The sequence below is a fragment of the Pleurodeles waltl genome, chromosome 5, assembly GCF_031143425.1.
Source record: "Pleurodeles waltl isolate 20211129_DDA chromosome 5, aPleWal1.hap1.20221129, whole genome shotgun sequence".
Lineage (NCBI taxonomy): Eukaryota > Metazoa > Chordata > Amphibia > Caudata > Salamandridae > Pleurodeles > Pleurodeles waltl.
Window position 1 is genome coordinate 773097874 of NC_090444.1, and position 25112 is coordinate 773122985.

General features: G+C 46.0%; 1 protein-coding gene across 1 annotated transcript in view; it reads left to right on the forward strand.

Moving 5' to 3' along the window:
- Positions 1-12049: 12049 nt before the first annotated feature.
- Positions 12050-25112, forward strand: part of RBBP9 (RB binding protein 9, serine hydrolase) — a 102871-nt gene continuing 89808 nt past the window's right edge. The window contains exon 1 of the mRNA XM_069234735.1: positions 12050-12242. Coding sequence (XP_069090836.1) covers positions 12123-12242 — 120 coding nt within the window. The 5' untranslated portion in view covers positions 12050-12122. The remainder of the gene's footprint in view (positions 12243-25112) is intronic.

Here is a 25112-nt window from a genome sequence, read left to right on the forward strand (position 1 = left end):
TGATACTAGGGTTGCGGTGCAAAGCGAGGCAGTGCGGTGCCGTGCGGCGTCGGCAGGTCATGGTGCAGGCCAGCGGGTTCCTTGGCGGCGTCACAGTGGTTTCTCCTCTTGAACAGCACAATATACACAGTTCCCAATGCTGCAGGTCGAGAAAACTGAAGTCTTTGGTGTCCCTGAGACTTCCAACAGGAGGCAAGCTCTACTCCAACCCCTTGGAGAACTCTCTCAAGCAGGACACACAGCAAAGTTCACCCATTGCACTCTTTATAGGCAGAAGCAGCAATTGCAGGCCAGTCCAGCAAAGCATCACAGCAAAGGGACGGTACTCCTCCTTCGGCTCTTCTCCTGGGCAGAGGTTCTTCTTGATTCCAGAAAGATTCTGAAAGTCTGGGGTTTTGGGTCCTCTTCTTATACCCCTTTCTGCCTTTGAAGTTGGCAAATTCATTTTTATTAGTGTGTGTTGGATTCTTATTGTATTTGGTCTTGTTTTATATAGATAAACATTTGATATTCTAAAACTGGTGTGGTGTCCTTTTGTAGTGTTTTCATTTATTATTGTGTGTTATGTGCAAATGCTTTACACATTGCTTCTGAGATAAGCCTGACTGCTCGTGCCAAGTTCCCAAGGGGGTGAGCAGGGGTTATCTGAGCGGGTATCTCCCTTATCCTGACTAGAGTGAGGGTTCCTACTTGAGCAGGGTGCAAACCAACTGCCAACTAGAGACCCCATTCCTAACATGCTTACTTTCTAAAAGGGGCATTTTCAAACTAACAATCTAAAAACCAGCCTCAATAAAAGATGTATTTTTAAATTGTAAGTTGAGAGACCACAAACTCCATATTTCTATCTGCCCTCAAAGGAAATCTACCTTTAAAGTTATTTAATGGCAGCCCCCATGTTAACCTATGAGGGAGATAGGCCTTGCAACAGTGAAACCCGAATTTGGCAGTATTTCACTGTTAGGACATGTAAAACACACCAGTACATGTCCTACCTTTTAAATCCACTGCACCCTGCCCATGGGGCTACCTAGGGCCTACCTTAGGGGTGCCTTACATGTACAAAAAACGAAGGTTTGGGCCTGGCAAGTGCGTACACTTGCCAGGTTGAATAGGCAGATTAAAACTGCACACACAGACACTGCAGTGGCAGGTCTGAGCCATGTTTACAGGCTACTTATGTAGGTGGCACATTCAGTGCTGCAGGTCCACTTAGTAGCATTTGATTTGCAGGCCCTTGGCACCTCTGGTGCACTTTACTAGGGACTTACCAGTAAATCAAATATGCCAATTATGGATAAACTAATGAACAGTATAATTTACCTAGGGAGCCCTTGCACTTTAGCACTGATCAGCAGTGGTAAAGTACACAGAGACAATAAACCAGCAAAAACAGAGGCCAGTAAACCATAAAAACACTAGGTCAGAGAGCAAAAAGACAGGGAGACGCCAAAAAGGCTGTCAGGTCTAACAGGGTCAAAACATTTTTTTTTCATATTCCGACTTAAGAGCAGCAAAGGTTTCTCGCGTGCAATACCCCAAACACGATTGTTGTTTATTTGAGTCAAGGTTGAGGGCGATATTAAGCAGCCTCTGTGAGTTTGTAGATGCATTTAAATGGCGTCTGCGCCCAGGCCCTTCAGTAATGCAAATGATGGCACTGTCAGGGGCTCGTGCAAATTACAGTCGTCATCAAGCTTATGATTTCTCTCATGGACGGCGAGCTTGAATTTTCCAACTCCTCAGCCCTCTGCGGCGCGGCCTGCAGCGGCTGAAAACAGCAGGACCCTCGCATCATCCGCAATATATGTACACTTGGTCAGGCTGTGTAAACTCCGACATGTGGATGTCGATCTTTCTCCTATTTGCAGATGGCTTTATTGGAGGGTAATTAGTTTCAGAACAAATTTGAGCAAAAGAAAACAGAAAATCAATGGAATGCAAAACAAATGGCAGTAAAGGTGTATTAATCATGGAGTAGAAACGTACATGAACTCTTTAACAAGTGCTATAAGTATAATGATGTTTTATTTCTGGAACTGATCATCTGGATTGATATGTGATCGATCTTAGCCTGTACCTCTGATTAATGTTTTTGCATGTGTATTTTTGTTTGATTTTGACATTTTCTTTTATGTTTTTTCGTAAATCTAATAAAGATGTTTGAACTTCTTGAACTTGACGTTACCAATGCTTGTACTAACAATTTTTCTCAGAGGCATTATGGCCCTCATTACAACCCTGGGGTGGGCACAGAGGTGTCCGCCACCACCAGGGAGTTTCCATCGGAGGAGGTATCACTGTCCAAACTGTCCCCTCCAGTCTCTGCCGTGGTGCTCCCCTCACCCTCCGTCTCACTGGTGCTCTCACTGTCGGTGGATTTGGCCTCCTGGGCCCTGTTTGATGCAGCTCTCCCCATCGCCGGGTCCGCCAGATGATGCTAATGCACATAAGGACAGGGTGACAAAACAAAAAGGGGGGGGAGAGACAAAGGATACCCTTGGTCAATGGCGGCAACAACACCACAGTTGGTGTACATGACACACACACACAGGGAACAGCCCTACGCACTAGGCAATGCACTAACAGTCACAATAGCTTTTTTGGAGGAGGTTGACATCTGACCCTGCCCAACATGGGCCCTACCCTGCACTGTCCAGCCTGGCCTAGGGGCACCCCACAGGCCCACATCCCCACAGGCCCACATCCCCCACCCAGATGCCACCCCACCACACGCAAGTAGTAAATTGGGGCACTGTACTCACACCCTTGTGGCTGCCGTCATGCCCCCAAGCGCCCATCCAGCTCCGAATAGGCCACCACCACTATGGGGGCCATCAGGGGGGTCAGAGTTCGACGGGCACCCCTTTCTCATTGGGAGGCCATCCCCAGCTGGGCCTCCGAGTCTTTCGTGCCCAGCGTCTCAGGTCCTCCCACAGTTTATGACAGTGGGTGCTCCGCCTGCTGTAGACTCCCAGGGTCCACACGTCCTTGGCGATGGCATGCCATATACCCTTTTTTCGAGGGGCGCTGACCTTCAGAGAAATACACATAGGAAAAGGTACCAGTCAGACCGTCCTGCATGTTACACTCATGGCCCACCATAGCCCTCACATCCCCTTACGCACAGACATTGCCCACCATACATGCAGCACGCTGCCCAGGGCCCTTACCCCAACCCGCCCCCGACACGAGGCCCTCACACACAGCACTCCATGCATTCATGCCCCCTTCATCGTGCTCACAGTTTACTCACCTGTTGGTCTGGAGGCCCATAGAGCATTCGGTACTGGGGTAGGACCCCATCCACCAGTCTCTCCAACTCCGCAGCGGTGAAGGCAGGGGCCCTTTCGGTTCCAGGCACAGGTTACAGCAGCACTTGAGATGTAGGTCCTCTCCTGTTGAAGGTCAGGTAGCAAGTGGGTGAATAGACAGAAAATGGCGGTCACGTCTGAGGCGGTGCATACCGAACTGCAGGCGTACATCACTATTGGCCACTGTAACCCATAGGGCCCAATGGTATCTAATGAGGATTTGCACAGCAGTTTTCGGGCGCCTCCCGCAACTGCGCACAACTTCAGCGGAAGTAGCTCATTTCCACCTGTCCCTCCATACAGTACAGGCAGACACCATTTCAGGGGGGGGGGCGGGCCCTGGCACCTGACTGTGTCACAGTACACATAGGCACCATTTGGGCCTACACAAAAATATTGTGTTACAGTCACAACATGCAATGCAGTGTAGTGTTTGGAAATATGGAATACTGACCAGCTACTCACCATTTGCCCCTTAGATTGCAACCGCTACGGAAGAATAGGAGATGGAGACATCCCCCGTGTACAGGCCCCTGGTAGACTTGGCAACAATGGAGGACAGGCACATTATCCTCACCTATAGACTGGACAGGGCTACAATCGCAGAGCTGTGTGCCCAATTGGAACCTGACCTGATATCTGCTATCCGTCAGCCCACCGGAATCCCTCCTCTTGTGCAAGTCCTATCTGTGCTCCATTTCATGGCAAGTGGCTCCTTCCAAGTGAAAGTGGGCTTGGCAGCAGGAATGTCTCAGCCAATGTTCTCAATAGTGCTGACCAGAGTATTGTCTGCCCTGATTAAACACATGCGCAGCTACATCGTTTTCCCCAAGTGGAGGATTTGGCCACAGTGAAAGCTGATTTCTATGCAGTGGGACATATCCCCAACATAATTGGGGCTATTGATGGTACACATATTGCATTTGCCCCCCCCCCCACGAGAAATGAACAGGTGTTCAGAAATCGAAAGAGCTTTCACTCCATGAATGTGCAGACAGTGTGCCTGGCGGACCAGTACATCTCCCATGTCAATGCAAAGTATCCTAGGTCTGTGCATGATGCCTTTATGCTGAGGAATAACAGCATCCCATTTGTGATGGCTCAACTCCAGAGGCACCAGGTGTGGCTAATAAGTGAGCCCTGGTTCCCACCCAGGGGATGTTGGTTTATGGGTATGGTGTGGGCCCTAAGGGTTAGTGTGTGTCTAAAAGTTGTCCCTCGATATTTGCAGGTGACACTAGTTACCCCAACCTCTCATGGCTACTGACCCCTGTGAGGAATCCCAAGACAAGGGCAGAGGAACGTTACAATGAGGCACATGGGCGAACAAGAAGAATAATAGAAAGGACATTCGGCCTCCTGAAGGCCAAGTTTTGTTGCCTCCATCTAACAGGTGGATCCCTGAACTACTCACCCAAGAAGGTGTGCCAGATCATCGTGGCATGCTGTATGTTGCACACCCTTATCTTACGTCGCCAGATGCCTTTTCTGCAGCAGGATGAGGCTGGAGATGGGTGTGTGGCAGCAGTGGACCCTGTGGACAGTGAAGATGAGGAGGATGAGGACAACAGAAGTGCAATAATACAACAATACTTCCAATGACACACAGGTAAGACACTGTAACTTCACTTTTCATTGACAGTTTTGTGTTTGACATTGTCACTGGCAGGCTGATTTTCCCACTTCTATGGCCACTTACTGTACTCTTTGACATCTCTATTTTCAGATATTTGTTCCCCACTATCGCTCCTGGTGTGTTGACTGCAGCCAACTACAGGTCATTCCTATGTATACATTAATGTACAGTTATATTGCAGTGTTTAAAGCTTGTTAAACAAATACTTGGTTAAATGATTTGACAGACTCCGTACTTGTAATTATTCAAATGGTGTTTATTTAAGTGCTAATGATTAGAGGGGGGGTATACAATGGGCTGGGGTGATGATGGAGGAATGTTCAGGATAGAGTCCAGTCTATTTGTATCACAGGTGCATTATCCAAGGGGGCATAGGAAGTGGAGCAATGGCAGTTCAAGGTGGAAAGGGTGACCGAGTGGGACACAAGGGTGACAATCAGGAGAGTCTTATTTCTTGGTGGGGTCTTGGCAATGTTTTCTGGCTTCTGCCTGGATCTCAGGGACTGTTTGCGGGGTGGTTCTCCTTCTGCAGGGGGTGGGGTGCTGGTGGCCTGTTGTTTCTGTGGCGGGGCCTCCTGTCCACTAGCGGCAGCAGAGGTGGAAGGCTGTTCATCGGTTTGGCTAGTGTCAGGGACCTGGTGGTGTGCCACTGCCTCCCTTATGGTGTTGGCCATGTCTGCCAGCACCCCTGCAATGGAGACCAGGGTGGTGTTGATGCCCTTCAAGTCCTCCCTGATCCCCAGGTACTGTCCCTCCTGCAGCCGCTGGGTCTCCTGCAACTTGTCCAGGATCTGGCCCATCATCTCCTGCGAATGGTGGTATGCTCCCAGGATATTGGTGAGTGCCTCCTGGAGAGTCGGTTCCCTGGGCCTGTCCTTCCCCTGTCACACAGCAGTCCTCCCAGCTTCCCTGTTGTCCTGTGCCTCTGTCCCCTGAACCTTGTGCCCACTGCCACTGGCCCCAGGTCCCTCATCGTCCTGTGTTTATGGGGTGGCCTGGGGTCCCTGTAGTGGTGGACACACTGCTGATTGACGTGTCCTGGGGATAGAGGTATGGGCCCACTGGGTGGGTACTGTGCTGGTGTTTCCTGAGGGGGGAGGCTCTGTGGTGGTATGGGACTGTGCCTGGGTTACTGACTGTCCAGAGATCTCTGATGGGCCAGGTTGGTCATCCAGATCCAGGTGTGCAGAGCTACTGTCATCACTGTGGGCCTCTTCTGGGGTTGGACTGGAAGTTGCTGGCACCTCCTCTCCAGTGACGTTGGGTGGGGGACCTGTGGGGATATAAATGCAGTGTTATTGTTTCTGTGTTTGTCATCCTGTGCATGGGTGTGTTGCCCTCTATGGTTGTTATTTCCCTGGCAGCTTTGGCTTGTGTGAGTAGGGATTTTGTGGGCTAGGTGATTCTAATGTGCATGCTTTAGTGATGGGGGTCTGTGCATTGGTGTTACATGCAGGGCTTGGTCTTGGGATGAGTGGGTTGTGATGTTGGGGCATGTGGGAGGTGGTGAAGTGATGGGAATGAGGGTAAGGGCGGGGGTATGTGATGGCATGCAGGTGGGGGGGTGACAGTAGTAAAGAGTTGACGTACCAGAGTCCAGTTCTCTTCCTACTCCTGCCAGGCCCTCAGGATGCATGATTGCCAAGACTTGGTCCTCCCATGATGTTAGTTTGGGGGAGGAGTCCTCTGTACTGCTATTTGGTGTCTTGCTGCTGTGAAACGCACCTTCCCCCGTAGGTCGTTCCACCTCTTCCTGATGTCACCCCTTGTTCTGGGGTGCTGTCCCACGGCGTTGACCCTGTCCACGATTCTCCACCATAGCTCCATCTTCCTAGCAATGGACGTCAGCTGCACCTGTGATCCGAATAGCTGTGGTTCAACCCAGATGATTTCCTCCACCATGACCCTTAGCTCCTCCTCAGAGATCCTGGGGTGTCGTTGCAGTGCCATGGGTGTATTGTGAGTGGTGTGGGTGAGGGTGGGTGAGGGTGCTGTGTTAGGGTGTGTGAGGTAGGGTGCGTGGATGGTGTATAGCAGATGGTGGTGTGTGTCTGTGGTCTTGTCTGTGGTCTTGCTCTCTCTCTTGTGGCACTTGTTTGTATTGGTAAAGGATTGTGGGTAATGTGGGTGTGTGTTTTATAGTGGTGTGGGTTTGATATGTGTATGTGTGTCAGGTGTGTATAGTTTGAATTGTCCAATGTGGTGTAGTTTTGTTAGGTTGTGTGTATTTTGAGCGCAGCGGTATGTAGCGCCAGTGGTTTAGCGCCATTGAATGTCCGCCACGGTGATTCGTGGGTCATAATGCTGTGAGCGTATTCGGTTGGCGTAATGGTGTAGGTTTTGCTACCACCAGTTCATCACTCACCTTTGGGCTGGCAGGCTTCTGTGTGGCTGTATAGTGACGTATGTGTGGGTCATAATATGGGTGGCGGTAATCCACTGCGGCATGTTTGGAACCAGTGTCTTGAAGGGTGTAAACAATGCAGTTGCCGAGCGACTGCCGTGTTTTTAAGTCTACACTCCCCGCACGTGAACTAGCTGTTTGCACTGCACTGTAAACCCCAAGGTTGACTTGCTGAGTTTTTCAGCCCCTGTTTGTCATTCATAGCTGGTCTGTTGTTAAAGTAGGATTAAAGAAAACGTTTTCTTCAGTTGTCACTGTCTGCCTGAGGCACAGAGAGTAGCTAATGTAGCTCCTGCTATTAGGATTTGCGAAATGGGCATCATGTGGCTTGTTCTCATTTATTCTGTTTTTATCAAACTTGAGACCTTTTAAGATTAACAATAAAAAAAACAGTTTAAACACTCTGGCCCTCATTCCAACCCTGGCGGTCATAGACCGCCAGGGTGGCTGTCCACGGAAGCACCGCCAACAGGCTGGTGGTGCTTTATGTGGTATTCCGACCGCGGCTGTAAAGCCGCGGTCGCCCAGCCGGGTCTGGCGGTTTCCCGCCGGATTAGCCCCGGCTGGGAGAATCCTCCATGGCGGCGCTGCAAGCAGCGCCGCCATGGGGATTCCGACCCCCTTCCCGCCAGCCTTTTCTGGCGATTTTCACCGCCAGAAACAGGATGGCGGGAACGGGTGTCCTGGGGCCCTGGGGGCCCCTGCACTGCCCATGCCACTGGCATGGGCAGTGCAGGGGCCCCCCTAACAGGGCCCCAGCATGATTTTCACTGTCTGCATAGCAGACAGTGAAAATCACGACGGGTGCAACTGCACCCGTCACACCCCTGCAACACCGCCGGCTCCATTCGGAGCCGGCTTCTGTGTTGCAGGGCCTTTCCCGCTGGGCCGGCGGGCGCTCTCTTGGCGGGCGCCCGGCGGCCCAGCGGGAAAGTCTGAATGGCCCCCGTGGTCTTTTGACCGCGGAGCAGTCATTTGCCGGCGTAAGTTTGGCGGGCGGCGACTGCCGCCCGCCAAACTTAGAATGACCCCCTCTATCTGTCCCTGGAACTGTCGAACTGATACTTTAAAGATTTTCAATCATTTATAGTAAAAAAAAAAATACAAGTTCTATCAAATACAAATATTTACGAAAGTCTGCTTCTCTAGACTGGTCAATTGAGGGGCAGGGGTGGTGGGTGGGGCAATTGCCACTATGAATGTGGACTCATTTTTACGTTACCTACAGTATGTGTGGCAAAATAGCCACTCATTTTTAGATTTGTCTATTTACATGGCCACTGGGTGTTTTTCTAAGCCTCTCTAAAAGTGATGGGAACATTGGCTTCAGCACAAGCGCTTATTAATCTGGGGCCTATATTGTTGCAGTTGTGCCCGAGGTGTTTTTTCCTCAGCTGAAGGGTGTGGGATGTTAAAAGCACAGGAGAGAAAGACTTTGAAATGGTAGTTTCTTTATCAGATGTAAAATGCCTGCCTTAAGAGGTGTCTCTGGAGGCACGGGGAAGGCACTGTTACATTGTGTGTGAAAGTATGCACTTTTTCTTTCTTTGAGAAGTTCCTCTGCTGTCCCTGCTCCACATTATAGACCAATTGGGGGTTGGGTGTCACAACAGAAGCATGGACTTGGATAACACTATGTATGTTTACATGGGAGTACAGACACACAATGGAATATTGTGATAGGTGGGGTATTACACATTTGAGACGGGACCCTCACTTTAGAGCAATTCAGAAATTACTGTTACACACCGATTGGGGCGGCCATTCCACACACACATTTAGGGAGACTAATCACAAAGACACAAGCACAAACTGGGTCACACAGACAGTTGAGACACACACCCTGTGGTAGATGGATCACATTAACACACTTATTAGACAGTGACACGTGTTGATAGCTGAATCAAACACCAGTAGCCGGCAAGATCACAAACTCACATGTGGACAGCTATGACCAACACACTGCAATAACATAGATTAATGAGCCGGAGTAGGTTAACACAGATAACCCACAACATAAAAAGGTTGAAATCCACAGGGGCCTATAATCTCAGGCTTGCAATCAAAGTTTTACTTAACACGGCCACACAAACAAGTGCAAGCCTTCAGCACTAACTGAAGTGGTGCTCTGGAGGACATATTGTGAGCTGGTGGAGCTGTGCTGTCTGCACACTGAAATTCCTTTGCTCCAGCAACAGTCCAGTCTCACAGGGATTGTACATGCCAGACTGCTGCTCAAGAGGCATCATTGCTGCTAAGTTTCGCACAATTTTTCCAGCCTGTCCTAACTTCTTTCTTCACTGCTGTCTTCTTTCTTCTTTACCGCATGTCAACTTCTGTCTTCTTTACTGCAAGCCATCTTGTGTCTTCTTTCTTCGCTGCTGTCATCTTTCTTCTTTACCGAACGCTGTCTTCTGTCTTCTTTGCCATCTTCCGTCTTCTTTACCCCATGTCGTCTTCTGTCTTCTTTCTTCACAGCTATCTTCTTTCTTCTTCACCGCATGCCGTCTTCTGTCTTCTTTGTTCACTACCGTCTTCTTTTTTCTTTACTGCATGCTGTCTTCTTTCTTCTTTGTTACTACATGCTGTCTTCTGACTTCTTTCTTCACTGCTGTCTCTTTTTTCTTTACCGCATGCCAACTTCTGTTTTCTTTCTTCACTGCCATCTTCTTTCTTCTTTGACGCATCCTGTCATGTGTGAGCGCGTCTGGCCTTATTTGGTCTCTAGTAATTTATTCATAAGGGGGTGCGTTAGAGGTTCGATGGACCTTTTGACTACACTTAGAGTGATTCCACCATGCACCCAATCGTTGCTCATATTGTCACCAGCAACAGTGTAACATGTTCAAGAGATCAATTATCAGAACCTTTGAGTTAGTAATTTTTACACACCATGACCCATGTGGCCATAATTAACCACACCTTTTAGCAAAATTAGAAACTTTATTTCCCTATTTTAACAATGCTTATATCACGTAAATTAATTTAAAGACCAAATGATAGACATATACAAACAACACAGGCTGACCAAAGCGGTGGAAAAATCTCAATCTAACCAAAGCGTTTATCAATAAACGTTCAAGGGTTACCGTACAAATTAATAGCAACAATAACTGAACAATAGAGATAGCATACATCTAGATTCAACAGGTAAAAAAGTAAGTTATTTGTTGATAACATTTGTCAACATGAGGCTCACTAACTAACCCTCCAATTAGAATGGCATATTTGGGCTTCTTGCAAAATAATTTTAGTCAAAAGTTAATTTGGAAAGCATATAACTAGGGCTCTAACAAAATAGCTATTGGCACCTAAAAGAAAAGAACAAAAATCTATCACAGAAACAATAGCATTTTGTTATACCTTTCCTGAATGGATCAGCAAGCTGTGATTTCTTTATCAGTTGGGCATCTGTGTGGTCAGCAAAGGACAGTGAAAGGAATTGGCTCAGCCACGGTTGGTTTATAAGTTAAGTGAACCAATTTAGAAAGGATATTGAGCTGAGAAACAACATCAATAGCATTTATAATGAAGCTATAAGGCAAAGGTAAGAAAAGGGACATCAGGAACTGCTGTGCTCCTCACACAGAACTGGAACAAGACTAACTCCTTCTCCAACGCAATCGGTATTAAACTAAAAATCCATAAAGTATTTTCTAACATCGTCATTGGTCAGAATATTGTGTGTTCACATTAGAACCAATAACATGTATTTCTAAATCTTTGTTATAACTAAACAATCTTTCACACATTGATGATTGACTCCTCTTCTCCCATTCCCATCACCAGTTTTGTCAAATAACTTTTTAGTTACAATCATAGGTCTAGTCAGTGAAGTCTTTGTTAGAGCCTGGGAACATTGGCTTCTCACGCATCAAGGTAACAATTGTATCCATATGTAGTATTCTACATTTCAGCAGACAGTTCTCACAAGAAGGTTTAAGACATCAACATATTTAACACTGCAAGGTTACAAATCTATTTGGTTAGCTCTGTGTAAACAATGAACAAGTGTTAAGTCTCTGTTTTACAAAATCATTTACAAACGTGTATTCATGCCATGAAGCTTAAGATGAGACTCCATTCAAATAGGCCCAAAATCTCATAATTAATCAATGCCTAACATTTTTAAGCAAACACATAACATTAATACATTAGTACGATTCACTAATACATTTTATTTATGCATGTGCACATTAATTAACCTATTAATGCAAATTCTTTATGAATGTCGTACACATTATAGTGGCCACTCAAGTGGGTACATTTGGCAAGACACACAATTTTCTCTACATTAACCTAATTCATGTAATTCTTAACTATTAATCAATGCAAATGTATTCATAATGAATTCAGCTTTCACACATGCCAATAGGTTTTGCCTTTGTTTCTTCTTTCTATCTAACTGGATTACAAATATTAGAAAAAATGTTATAATATAATGTTTGTTTTAAATGTGATGAGCCATTAACGGTTTATCAAATTTAAAACAAACATTATTATAAAATGTTTCTAATATTTTTTAATCCAATTCGATAGATTTTAAAAACGAAGTCGAAACCTATTGGGTTTGCCACTGCTCGTTTTCTTTTCAGTCCGAAAAGGCAGACTGCACAGTTTGCGGTGTAACGCATGCCCAGTACTGACAGCTCCTTTAATTTCGCTTTATTAGCCCTTTCGCATTACTGTGTGGGCTCGGCCTCTCTCTGTCTTCTTCACTTAGCAGCAGCGCTTGCAGTGAATAGTACGCGTTTTATATACTTGTAATATGGCACGTGAAGAAAATGGTCCAGGAACCCCCAGTAAAGCGGTGATCGTACCTGGCAATGGTGCGGGCCACGTGGAGTCCTGCCTGTGGTACGGGTGGACCAAGAAACAGCTTAATAAGGTATGCGGTGGAGCTTTCACTGAGCAGCGCCAACGTGTATTTAGGTGTATTAAACCTCTACACAGCCAGAAGGCGTTAGCGCTGTGTAAATACAGTTTCTATGCAGTGTAAGTTTATGGACGGGGCGCAAGACACGTAGAAATACTTAAAACACTATTAGTTGTAGTAGTAGCTAGCGTTTGTAGTCACCGATATGATGCTTCGTAGCGCCGTAAACATAGCTGGCAAGTACTTCCACGTAACATGTTTTATCGGTAAGACCTGACTTTTCAACCAATCGCACGTTGCTTTATGGGACTTTGATTTTATTCTAAACATTTTTAAATATAAGTTATACAATTCCCAGCACACGAGTCGTGAGTGCTATTGGATAAAAAGTCAGTACTGGCTCAAAGTGTCGCACGTTACATGAAAGGTGGGTGGTTGTGAGTGAAGTGATCCACTTCGGATAGGAGTCACATAGTTAGAATTGATATGTTTTCTAGTGCTTTAAGTGGAAATAAACAGTATGGGAAGTCGGAAGTCCATACAAACTCAGATAAGAATATTCATGTTAGCTGTGGCTCAAAAAGCCTATATCAGAAACGTGTTTTTATGATCTTGTCAATTTGGTATCGCAACAGAAGACTGTCAATGACTGCTCCGCTTACAGCCTATAGACAATCATCTCACCAATTCATGGATAAAACAATGCCTCAACCGCCCTACCCCTCGGGGCCGCAAAACCTTTCACCCTCTGTTCCATACCTGAATGCTGTCCATCAATCCGTCCTTAAGCCTCATTTCCTCTGACCAGTGTTTCCGGCCTATTTCATGTTATATTCCTAAGTAGGTGCCCATCAGAACAATCAGCTCACCCTGTCCCCAGCAGTATACAACTTCCCAGCTTGTCTGGAAATCAGTCAACCCTCTTATAACACATAAATTGCCAACAACTCAGTAGCCAGGGGAATCCTCCCCCGAGGAGTTTACTTGTCCCACCCAATCAGGGATGAAGTCCTAAAAAAAGAAGTGGAGGGACTAACCAAGTTAGGCAGTATGCAAGCGTCATCACGACGTGTAACATTGTGTATGGCATTACAAGAAGAGATCAGATCTTAAGACCCCCCCCCACACATAGGTTTTGTAGATCTATCGTAAGTAAATTTGGGAGAATTCCAAGATTTAACAATTGAAAGCTGATCAGAACGTAAGCCTGTGACTTAAGTTCCCTGTCTGAAGAAATTAACAGCCCAATTTTGGATGAACTTTGGTGTCTGACTAACTACAGTTGACATGCCACCGAGTTCTACAAGCGAGCAAAATCTGTCATCAAGAACAAAGCGCAGTTCATGCATTGCATTACAAATGCTAGAAATTGCAATCATGAATGTCAGACCTATAAAAATTTATCGACCTAATGAACATACCAGCATTCTATACAGTGACAATTTTAGCATTTTTAGCATTATAAAAAAAGAGGAGTTTCACACTGCGTTTGTTATCCTGAGCATTACAAATGATATTCCGTGAGAAAGATACAGTTATAACTGGCTATTGTGCTGATATATTAATGCGCACATTGTAGACCATGCTGCATTGCCACAGGATGTTTAACCATAAGAATGAGTAATTGATTAGACCTATTATGTAATTGAATCTTTAACATGTGGGTAACAAAATTACTTTAAACAATCCCATACATCTAGTATATTTTGTGTTGATGGGCAGAATTCATGACTATCATCTACATGGCGATGCGCAGTCAGCCATCTGTTAATTTATGGCAATGGAGACAGAAGAGGGCCCACGAGATATATGAACATTAGCGAAGAAAGACGTTTGATATCAAGATAGTTTTGTATGGATACCATCATCAAATTCATAGTGCTGCACCCCTTTTCACAGTCACTTGAAGTCACTGGTAGTTTGTTTGTGGCCCTTAAAAACAGTTTGCAATTGTTCTGTAATCTTATTCCAACTATATATTCTCAGAAAATGTCTGGTATGAGTTTATTCATAAGAGAGAATAACTTGCACATGTTTATTCACTAACACAAACTACACACACTCTTGTGCATTACGTTTTAGTTTATTTGACCAGCATATGATCATAACCACAATAAAATAAACAGATGCGACACTTTATATTACAAAATAAAAATAAGATTTAGCATCCATGTAAAAACAGGTTATGCAATTACTTCCCATAAAATACTATAAATAAGAACCAATCACCAACCTCTCTTTAATGTAACCAGTTAATAAATTGCTCGTACATCTCAATATTTTAATGCATCAATGAGTTAAAGCTAGAGCACGCAACTGTCTCCTATCGGAGACACAGTAACCTCTACAAATTGTTAAAGCTATCAAATCGTCCGAAAACAAAATTTGAAATCTATGTCAACTCTGTTAGCCGGGGTCTGGTACCAATGCCAATTAGATTGTTATATCTAATCCCATCTTTTTGGGTTCTTATCATAATACAAGACCCAAAAAGTACATGAACTTAGTTAGGTTGTGACCTCAGGATAACTTAAATGTTTATTTATTAATTAATTTTTTTGCCATGTACGCGCTGGCAAACATCAAGAATCTTGAGACCGCAAAAACTTCCCTCTCTGTGTTTTCGCTTCTTAAACTACGCATAGCCTCAACGTGCCATGAAACAGAGAGAGACCAGCACACATAAATTATCCATCTTCTCCTAGTTCTTGAGTAATCGGGGCAGAAGAACATAAAATGTTCAAAAGATTCAGAGGAACTGTTACATCATGGGCAACTTTTTGTTGGGCCCCCCTTTCACCTACTAGTTACTGCATTGGCGGGTAAAGTACTGTATCTTAATTTTAGGTACAGTGATCTAGCTGCTGGAGGCTCAATCTGATCCAACATTACCTCAAAGGATGGAGTGCATTTAAAATCCATAAAAGCATTAAGGGGACCATGCTCTGTTGTTTCTACGAGCCACTTACATAGGGTGTAATCCCAGTATCTTACCTTTTAGTTTCATTATCATCCCTTTATCTTGCTTATCCGGGTTAACCCACGCATCTTCTAGACCCAATTTATACAGCCAGTATTTCATATTTTTTGAGCCAAGGGCTCTTCCCCCTACTCATCTAATGCTCTTAGCTCTTTCACGGCTTGTTTGTTTGGGTTCTGTGATTTGTCCATCCAGACCTTAACCAAAAATAGCAAAGCTTTCAGAATGGCTGTATTTGATATAGACCTTAAACCCAGTTCAAGGCGCAGCAGCACAAGTTGGATACTGTACGGCAGTGACAAAGTAGCTCTGATATATTTGTTTCCAGCTTACTCCAGCCCTTTTGTATTTCCAAAGCCCCATAATTCTGCTCCATATAGTACAGCCCCTAAACCCCTTGCACAGTAAATTTCTAACACAGGGGAAACAGGGTGATAGTTTGATCCCGTAAGATTCTTCACCACAGCGGCTCTAACATGTTGAAGAGACATTTGGCTTTTCAGGATTTGGGCCGACCAAGACATAATACTTGCAAGCCTCACACCTAAGTAGTAAGATTCTTTGACCTGTTCCAAGTATTTAGATCCAAGCCTCAGTTTCCCCTAAAAGACTTATGGGGGCTTAGTTTTGAGACTAATGATTGGTAAACTGAACGACTCCCATACCTCTGTAAACTTGTTCAAGATGTTTTGCAGGCCCTTTGGAGTCTTAAATATTAGAAGTGAGTAATCAGAAGAAAGCTGTGCTGGAACTGATTTATCCTGCTAATTTAGGGGGGTTCTCCTTTACAATCATATAGCTTGTTGATTATTCTATTCTTATATAGTGTAAAAAGGGTTGGTGCTAAAATGCAGCCTTGTTGGTCCCCTCAAGAGACACTAACATGCTCTGTCAGTTTACCTTCACTGCCCCACCTGACTTGTGCAAAGTTCCACTAGTGTAGGCGGATCACTATATTAAATAATTCTGATGGCATCCCCATTTCCCTCAAAGCAGGCCATAACTTCCCTCTAGGTATTAAATCAGAGGCTGATTTAAGGTCCACGAATAGTACGTGCAGGTGGTCTTTACTAATCAAAACCCACTTCCAGATTATTAACAGAAACCTGAACACTTGGTTGATAGTGCTCGTGTTGGACCTAAACCCTGCTTGTAGGTGTGACAATATCTGCTATTCCTTCATCCAAGTCTAGATTTTGACCAGTAACTGTTTACTGAAACTTTTCTGTGCCACTTCCATTAAACTAATGGATCTGTAGTTGGCCGGGTCCCCTATAGCTCCCTTCTTAAAAATGGGGATAATCTCTGCCCCTTTCTACATTTCTGGGATACCAGCCCCTCTGGCATTTGCATTTGAGATTCTTTTTAAGATGTAACCCCAAACTCTGGGCTCCGAGTTGGAGAGATCGCTAGGGATCCTGTCCAAGCCAGGTGGGTGGGTTCCCATTTGTCAAATTTCTTATGGCTGCGATAGTTTCTTCCACAGTGAGACTCCCTGCCTGTCACAATTCCCTCGTCTTTCTTATCTACCTTTATTAATAGCTCTTTTCCTTCTGAATATAATTTAGGGAAATGTGCTTCCCATGTATGAGGTTGTATATTTGAATCGTCATTGCTTACTGCAAAGGGTACACCTTTAGCCATAAGATGCCAGAAAGTATGATTATTGTTCAGTAGGGCTGCCCTGGCTAGGTCACGCCAGCTAGTCTCCTCCCAGTGTTTTTTTGCCTGTGTTCGCGTTCTGTTGTAGTATCCTCTCCATTCTAGTATATGGATCCTGTTTCCACACTTTACTGCAGTAACTAACTTGACTTTAGCTTGTTTACAATCCTCATTAAACCATTTTGCTGCCTTGCGCTTGTGAACTTTAGTCTTGGGTATTATGTAAAAAAAAATCTTAATCCAGGCTACTAGATCCATTAGTACCTCCATCTCAGCTATACCTTTTAATTTTAGAGTTCCAATTCGTACCAGAACCCTTTCCACTTCTGTGTAGAGGCTCGATAGGGTCTTCTTGTTCATTATCACCTATGGCCACTTTAGTCTCCTACCATAATTAGATGTTAATAGTGAGGTTCCATCTTATACGATAACTGCTTAAATTCCAAATAGGCGATATTAATCAATGCGAGCTCCAAGGCGTCATGGTCACTAACAAATCATCCACATCACAAGGATGTGATTTCAGAATTACTTACCCTACACAGTGAATATAGGACTGCCTCGGGAGCACTACGGGTCCCAGAAATCCAGTGTGGGCGTTAGACCCACTTTTTTGCCTCATGTGCCACTCCACAGCATGACGTACAGACCGGGCATCCTATGTAGCTTAAACACCCAGTAAATTGGGTCCTTTGTTTTCAAGAATACGCTGCACACTAGATGAGCATGACAGAGATACGCCGACAATAACAGTGGGTTCTCTTGTTTCCACAAAATTCAACGGCACACCCAGAGGTAAGCTTTCATGTCCCCATTGGGACTCGTCTATTTGCACGCAGCTGCAGGCCCTCTCCCATGAAACAGAGAATGTGCTGATATATTGTTTTGTGTTTCTCCATTCCACAGTTCAGGGAGTGATAATAACAAAGAAACAAGCTTTTTCAATGCAACGGGTTGAGTTTGAGCATTTGCGCTGTAAATTCCTAACTGGACTTTTCTTGCCACATGAATTGAAAATGAAGTGTGAAACAGTTGACAGAAGCAAGCTAATTCAAAGAACCACCACTGCCATGAGCGCAAGAGTTATTAGCTCCATGCCTGAATATCTGGAAAGGATCGTGGCTGGGATGTAAGGCAAACCGAAACCAGAGGAGGGGCCATCACACGCTGTAACAGGAGGAAGCGTGACATAGTGTGATGGCAACAGAAATGTTCAGGAATGTTCACTTTGTCTGCTGAGCCCCCCCATAAACTAAGAAGGACATTTCACAAAATGCACCAATAAAAATGAAGCATTTAAGACCAGCACAACAAAGAATGAATAGCAAGAGTGGGCGTGGTTAAAAGCCCCAGAGAGATTACAACAGGCTCCAGAGTGCTTATGGGCTTGACTCTAAAAAAGGAGTATTAGCAAAGTAAAAGAAAAAACATAAGTGCCCAGGACTGTCCATCCCCTCTTTAGTCCTGCCTCGGATGGATATTATGGTTTCATGATATGTTAATTGATTTAAAAATAGAATAGACAGTTTTGCAGGCGTTCTTTGAAATGGGAGACAGAGCTGTCCTGAATGATATCGATGGTTAATTGTTTTCTACATCTGACGGCTAATCGTGAGAAAGAGCAAGATAATACAGAGGTCCTGTTAAATTGTAATTTTGATTTTGTAAGTGAAGCATATCTGTGCTTTCTCCTAAGATGGTGTAGGTAACTTTAGCACAACAGCCAAAACAATACTGGAGACAGAGGTTTACTGGACTTGACAATCGGAGTACGAGATTGTTTTCCTTCTCCACCGAGATGATGAGCAGCCATATGTTTAAATACAACTTGTTTCCCTGATTTCTCATCCCACATTGGTTTAGGTTAATGCTTTTCCTGCCATCCTCCAATGGCAGTTTTATGTTCGCTCTTCCTGCACTGTTCCACACACCATGCAATAAGTTTCACTATGTCCTCCTCCTCCTGCTGCCTGGCCTGCCACTCTTCCACTCACCACCCTTCTGACTTCGACTGGCAGTGATTAGTCCTGCTCTGCTCCCGTGCTCAAACCACCTCTTTTTATGGGCTGGAGTCTGCAGGGGCAGTCTTTGAAAGCCCAGGGCTGCCCCTGGTGCCTCTGTCACTTTCCCCAGCTCCTCAAGGTTATTTGCAACAGGCAGGGGAGGCTTCGAAAGAGAGGGAGGAGGAAGGTAGAGAGAAAGCAATCGGAGAGAAGAAGAGAGAGGAAAGAGGGAGTGAATGGAAGGATGGGTAGAAAGAGCGAGACAGCATGAGTAGATGAAGGGGGCTGCTTTGTTTTTTCTTTACCCAGAGCTACTTTTGGTTCCCCAGTCCGGCCCTCCTCATTACCTCTCTCCTTCTTCCCCTAGCTGTGTTCATCCCTGTTTGGCCTTATAACACTTCAACGTTGCTTTGATTGGAGAAGGAGGTAAGAGAGGGCTGAATCACATGGCCACTGTTCTGGTTAAAGCTATCATAAAGATGGTTGCCTCAGGACATCACAAGACTACATTCCCAAAAGACACAGTGTCCTTAACAAATGCATTGTAGGGTTAAACAGATCCATGCACTGTGGGCCCTATACAGCATAAAACCCTAGAACTACCCTTTCTCACAACACACCTTCTACTCTCCCCCCCCCCCCTCTCTTAAATACTAGGATAAGATAACTTGTACCTGTGCTCACTCATAAGGAGTCAAAAAGAAAACAAGCAAGCACTGGCAAAGCCAATAGTTCTAGTCTTGGCAAATTGGTGCGATGGTTATAATTTTTTTAATTATTGCAAGTATATGCAAAATGTAAAATTTAAATATTAAAAATTAAAGGCAGAAAAAAAGAAAACATGGTGCTACTTAAACATAGCGGCAATATCCATTGTAATAAAAATGTTAAAGTATAAAAAATACCTATCGAGGTGGAGAGAAACAGAATTCGAATGACAGTTGAAGATACCAATGGGTGAAAAGGGGGTACCGACATCCCTGCATACTACAGTCCTGCCACACCTGGAATAATTGCAACTGTATGATTTTATGTAGAGGTAGTGAGGTGTCTGGACACAGCAAGGACCTTTGAACCCCAGCATTTTTTGAATACACACATCTAGCCTGCTCTGCATCAAAAACCAAGTCTTTCGGAGCAGATTCACATTAGCTGAATGGATTTAAAAGCCCCGATCGATTCCTGCAGAATAAAATCTGCATTAGTTGCAAGCGTACTATGTGCAAAGGTGTCCAGATCACCGTGACAAACTTGCTCTTTACTTCCGGATGTGTGATAAGGTCTGAAACTGACACCGTGTGAGCTGATAGGCCTGATGTCGATTATTATGTTTTTTAATGACTTCAGGCTCGTCGGAGAACTGGGCCAGTCTAAAAATAGAGTTAAATAGAGACCCAGAACAAAAAAAGTGGGACACCAACCAGTGATTTAAACGGAATTGTAGAAGTATAGGTACTCACTACCCCAGCTACTGAGAAGTGCAGGTACTCTCCCTTTCAAATACAAGAAGTGCAATTAAAGAAGTGCAGGTACTCTCCCCTTCAAATAAAAAAAAAGGGCCGGATAGTTACTGCCCACAACTCAAAACGAAATACTTTACATGATCATGTGTCACATGGTAAGGGTTCACCGCAGACCACCAATGACAACCATGAACCCGCTCTCGCCCTCCGAAGTGTGCTATATCTCTGCCTCTCTGGCTAGGGCGACGAGCCGCAGCAGCGACCGTAGGCTGCGCGCAGCCTGCCCACGTTATGAAAAATCATTGCGGGCATGAAGAGGTGATTAAAAAAATAAATAAATAAGCAAACGGAAGATTACGCAGCCGTTATTATTCCCACATTAGGCTACAAAGCTGCCTCACAAAGGAAGACATCAAGTGTAAACGTACCTTGGAAACCAGTCCTTAAATTTGACAGCTATTAGATAACTGGAAAATGGAAAAACGACCTCCAACAACTGTGTATTAAAGAGATGGATTTCACTTGGACGAGCACAAAGTGCACCAGAGCTGGGCCTCACCAGGGAATAGATAAATGCCGACTGGAATTTTTATTGTCTTTGAAGGTGCTGCTGTCTGTAGAGAGCCACACGTAGAGAGCCACACGGACTCTGCCTTATTTTGTATCAGGTTCCGCTCGTCCGGACGGAGCGTGGAACCGAGGTGATGTAATAAAGTCGGGGCTGCGCTGACGCAGTTCCCCTTGAGACTGCTACCAAGGTGTACGTGTGTTGCTTTGCATAAACCTATTGCGCGGCCCTTTACTACATTACAGTGGTGACGAGCGGGTCTTGGTACTGCCGCGTCGCAGACCGGTCCCACTATGGCCGATGAGCAGCGAAGAACGTGAGAAAAAAAAAGGAAACGCGACTGGCACAGCGCCCTCGTGCCGCGCTGGAAGGAGCACGAGGAACGTGTGGCCAGGCGTGCGCACGACCGAACTCTGAAGAAGCGCTCTGCACCCTGCTTGGTGTGGTGTACCCCCACCTCCCCTCTGGCGCGAGTCTCCCGGCTGAGCCCCGGTGCCCCGTGGGTCCTTGCAACGGCCTGGACGGTGTGCACGCGGCAAGTGCAGAAATAAAGGCGGCCTCACCTCCGGCGCTGGATCAAACGCAGAGCTCTCACCCCGCAGGCCCTGCAATACCACGTGGGGAGCTGTGCGCGTTTTAACACACACGTGCACACCCCATAGCGGTAGCAACGCATCACTCAGGCTGTGCTCCCCAGCAGCAGCACACGGAGCCAGAGGGGCAGGAGTCCCAGACAAGTAAGGAGGAAGGGTAGAAAGCCCAAAAAGGCATTGAGAGAAGAAAAAAAAAGGGGAAAAGTAAAAAGACATAAGGAAAAAAAAAAACAAAAAAAAAAAGGGCTAAAATTCCCAAGTGGAAAAAAAAGAGAGGGAACAGAAAAAAAAATATAACAATAACCAAGTGCAGCCCTAGAAAATAAAAGAGGACAGAAGAGGTGGTACACCATGTGTAGGACACAGAACACTCCATAGTGGAAATAACATTTGAGAAAAAAAAAAAAGAGATACCACTATCATTAAATAAAGACTACAAGAAAGGAACCTGCATTACAACAGCAAAGCGCCCACATAACTAGAGTCATAATGAGCGCCCCACCGCAGGAGAACCCCCAGCTGCCTGTACAAGCAGGCGCCAGTGCTCGCTCACTCAATCACTGCGCTGCCCCCATTCTGCCAACTGATTCGGCCACAGCATCGCCAAGATGGCGCCTATGGCTAAACCGATTAGAAAACTACTTCTGTGCCACAAGAGAGACAGACGGGGCCGTGTGCAGATCGCTCATGCTGCTCATGGGAGGAGACGAGCTGCAAGAACTGTTCGATGCACTCCCAAACACAGGTGATAAGGCGGACTTCAACACGGCAGTGGAAGCCCTGAACAAGCATTTTGACCCACAGCTGAACTCAGACTTTGAACGCTTCAAACTCCGGCAGGCTCAGCAAACGGATGTTGAGTCAATGGACATGTTCTATGCACGACTAAGGAAGCTAGCAAGCTCGTGCGTAGGCCTCAATCAACAAGAGGCGATTAGGGCACAGATTATTCAGGGATGCCGATCGAATGCACTAAGGAAGCTCATCCTACGACAACAAGGCATGCCCCTCGACGACATCTTGGTTTTGACACGGTCACACGAACTACCAGCGGTGCGGGCGGATGCCATGGAGGCAGTAAGAGGACAATCACTGGCAGCTGCGTCAACCACACGTCCAGTCCAGGTGAAAGAAGAGCAGATAGACGCCATCCAAACTCGTCAACCGCCAGGACGCAAAACGAACTTTGTCAGATAGAGCACGCGCACCAGCAGAAGCTGCGGGTATGAACACAAACCACAAATGGGGTGCCCGGTGAAAGGGAAAACGTGTGATAAGTGTGGCAAAGACAACCACTTTGCGAAAGTGTGCAGGTCAGGAAGAGGCTGGCAAGGAAACCAGAAAGGAAGGGACGCCAAGGTTAGAAGCGTAACCAAAGAGACTGACGAATCTGTCGAAACCACGGCTCAAAGAGCTCCAGTCTTCGAAGAAGACGAGGACGAAGACATCTTTGTGATCTCGTTCACCGGTGGGAGACAACAGAAAAAGCGACAACCACCCATGAGCAACATCCAGATTAATGGCAAATCGGCGACGGTGCTCATAGATACAGGGGCATCCGTGAACGTAATGGATGATACTCTATTCAGGCAGTTGACCCCAACACCATCGCTCGCCCCAACTCCCACTAAAATATATAACTACAGGGGCCGAGAGCTGCTTCCTCTAAAGGGCACGGTGGAAGTGGCAGTATCCAGCGGGCATGTCAACACAGGCAAGGTTCTACGTGGTGACTGGAGACCAAGGCACTCTGTTGGGGTGCCACACCGCGGAAGAGATAGAATTAGTATTCTTCGCGCGACAAGTATATGACTCCCACGCTGAACGCCTGATTAACGAATTTCCGCAGCTCTTTGAAGGGTTGGGACGACTCAAAGGTAAAAGTGTCAAGCTACACATAGACCACAGAGTTACGCATGTTGCCCTAAGACACTGACGTGTACCGTTCCATTTCTGGCCAGCAGTGGAGAAGGAGCTACAGCTGCTTGAAGACCAAGGAGTGATCGAGAAGGTGGAAGGGCCTACACCATGGGTCTTGCCGTTGGTGATAGCGCCGAAGCCCAAGCAACCTGGCGCCATCCGTCTCTGTGTCGATATGCGCATTCCTAACAAGGCCATTAAAAGAGAGCGGCATATAACACCTACGATAGATGACATCATAGTGGATCTGAATGGGGCACAGTGGTTCTCGAAATTGGACCTCAATGCCGGGTATCATCAGCTGGAGCTGGAACCCGATAGTAGGAACATCACTACATTTTCAACACACATGGGGCTTCGATGATACAAGAGACTAAGCTTTGGGGTATCTTCGGCAGCCGAAGTATTCCAAAATGTGATTAGAGAGATGCTGTCAGGACTGCAGGGGGTGATCAATTTGAGTGATGGCATCCTCATCTACTCCAAAACCAGAGAAGAACATCATCGACATCTCAGGGCCACACTGCAGAGGTTATCGGAGGCAGGTCTAACACTCCACAAGAAGAAATGCGCGTTCTATCAGACGTCGGTGGAGTTTTTTGGCTATGTCTTCTCAAAAGATGGTCTACGAGTGGACCCCCGTAAAGCTGATGCCATCCGTCAAGCGCCGATTCCGAAAAACCCCACAGAAGTAAGAAGCTTCCTGGGCATGGCAACCTATTGTGGAAGGTTCATTCTGCAACTTGCGACCATGGCGGAACCTCTCAGACAGCTCACAAAAACTGGGCATCGGTGGGAATGGAGCCCAACAGCGGACAAGGCGTTTGCTGACATCAAAACAGCGCTACTAGACAAGTCAACGATAGCTTACTTTAACCCTCACCGACGTACCGAGGTGGTAGTGGATGCAAGTCCAGTAGGTCTTGGCGCTGTTCTTCTCCAGGAACAGAACCCGCAGGAGTGGGTTCCGGTTGCGTATGCCAGCAGAGCATTGTCCTCATTTGAAACACGATATGCCCAGATAGAAAGAGAAGCCTTGGCGATTTGGTGGGCGTGCAAACATTTTCACCCATATTTGTATGGACAAGAATTCCAGGTGGTGACCGATCACTAGCCCCTAGTCGCACTATTTGCCAGTTGCCCTCGTCTGGCACCCCGCGAATAGAGCGGTGGACTGTTCTGCTGCAACCTTACCAGTTTACTGTCATCTATTGACCGGGGGTGAACAACCCCGCGGATTACTTATCTCGCCACCCATCCCCAATAACGACCGATGACTCTCAAGAGAAAGACGAGGAGAACACTGAGGTATTTGTCAACATGGTGGTACAATCGGCATGTCCCAATGCCCTTGGTGTAAGAGACATTGTGGACGCTACCAAGGTGGACACAGCACTAAACCAAGTCAAAGAAGCACTGAATCACAGGAAATGGAAGCTTTTCCTGGAAAAGACAAAAGTGGCCAATCACGAGTGCAAAGCAGCGATGCAGGGAATGTGGAGGGTGCGAGATGAGTTGTCCACGGATGGTCAAGGATTGGTTCTTCGAGGAAGGAGAATTGTACTGCCTCAGTTTGTGGGCCAGGGTCGTGGAATTAGCACATCAGGGCCATCAAGGTGCTGCGAAAACCAAGGCGAGACTGCGGGAAAAGGTGTGGTTCCCTGTCATGGACAGTCAGGTGGACGAATTGGTG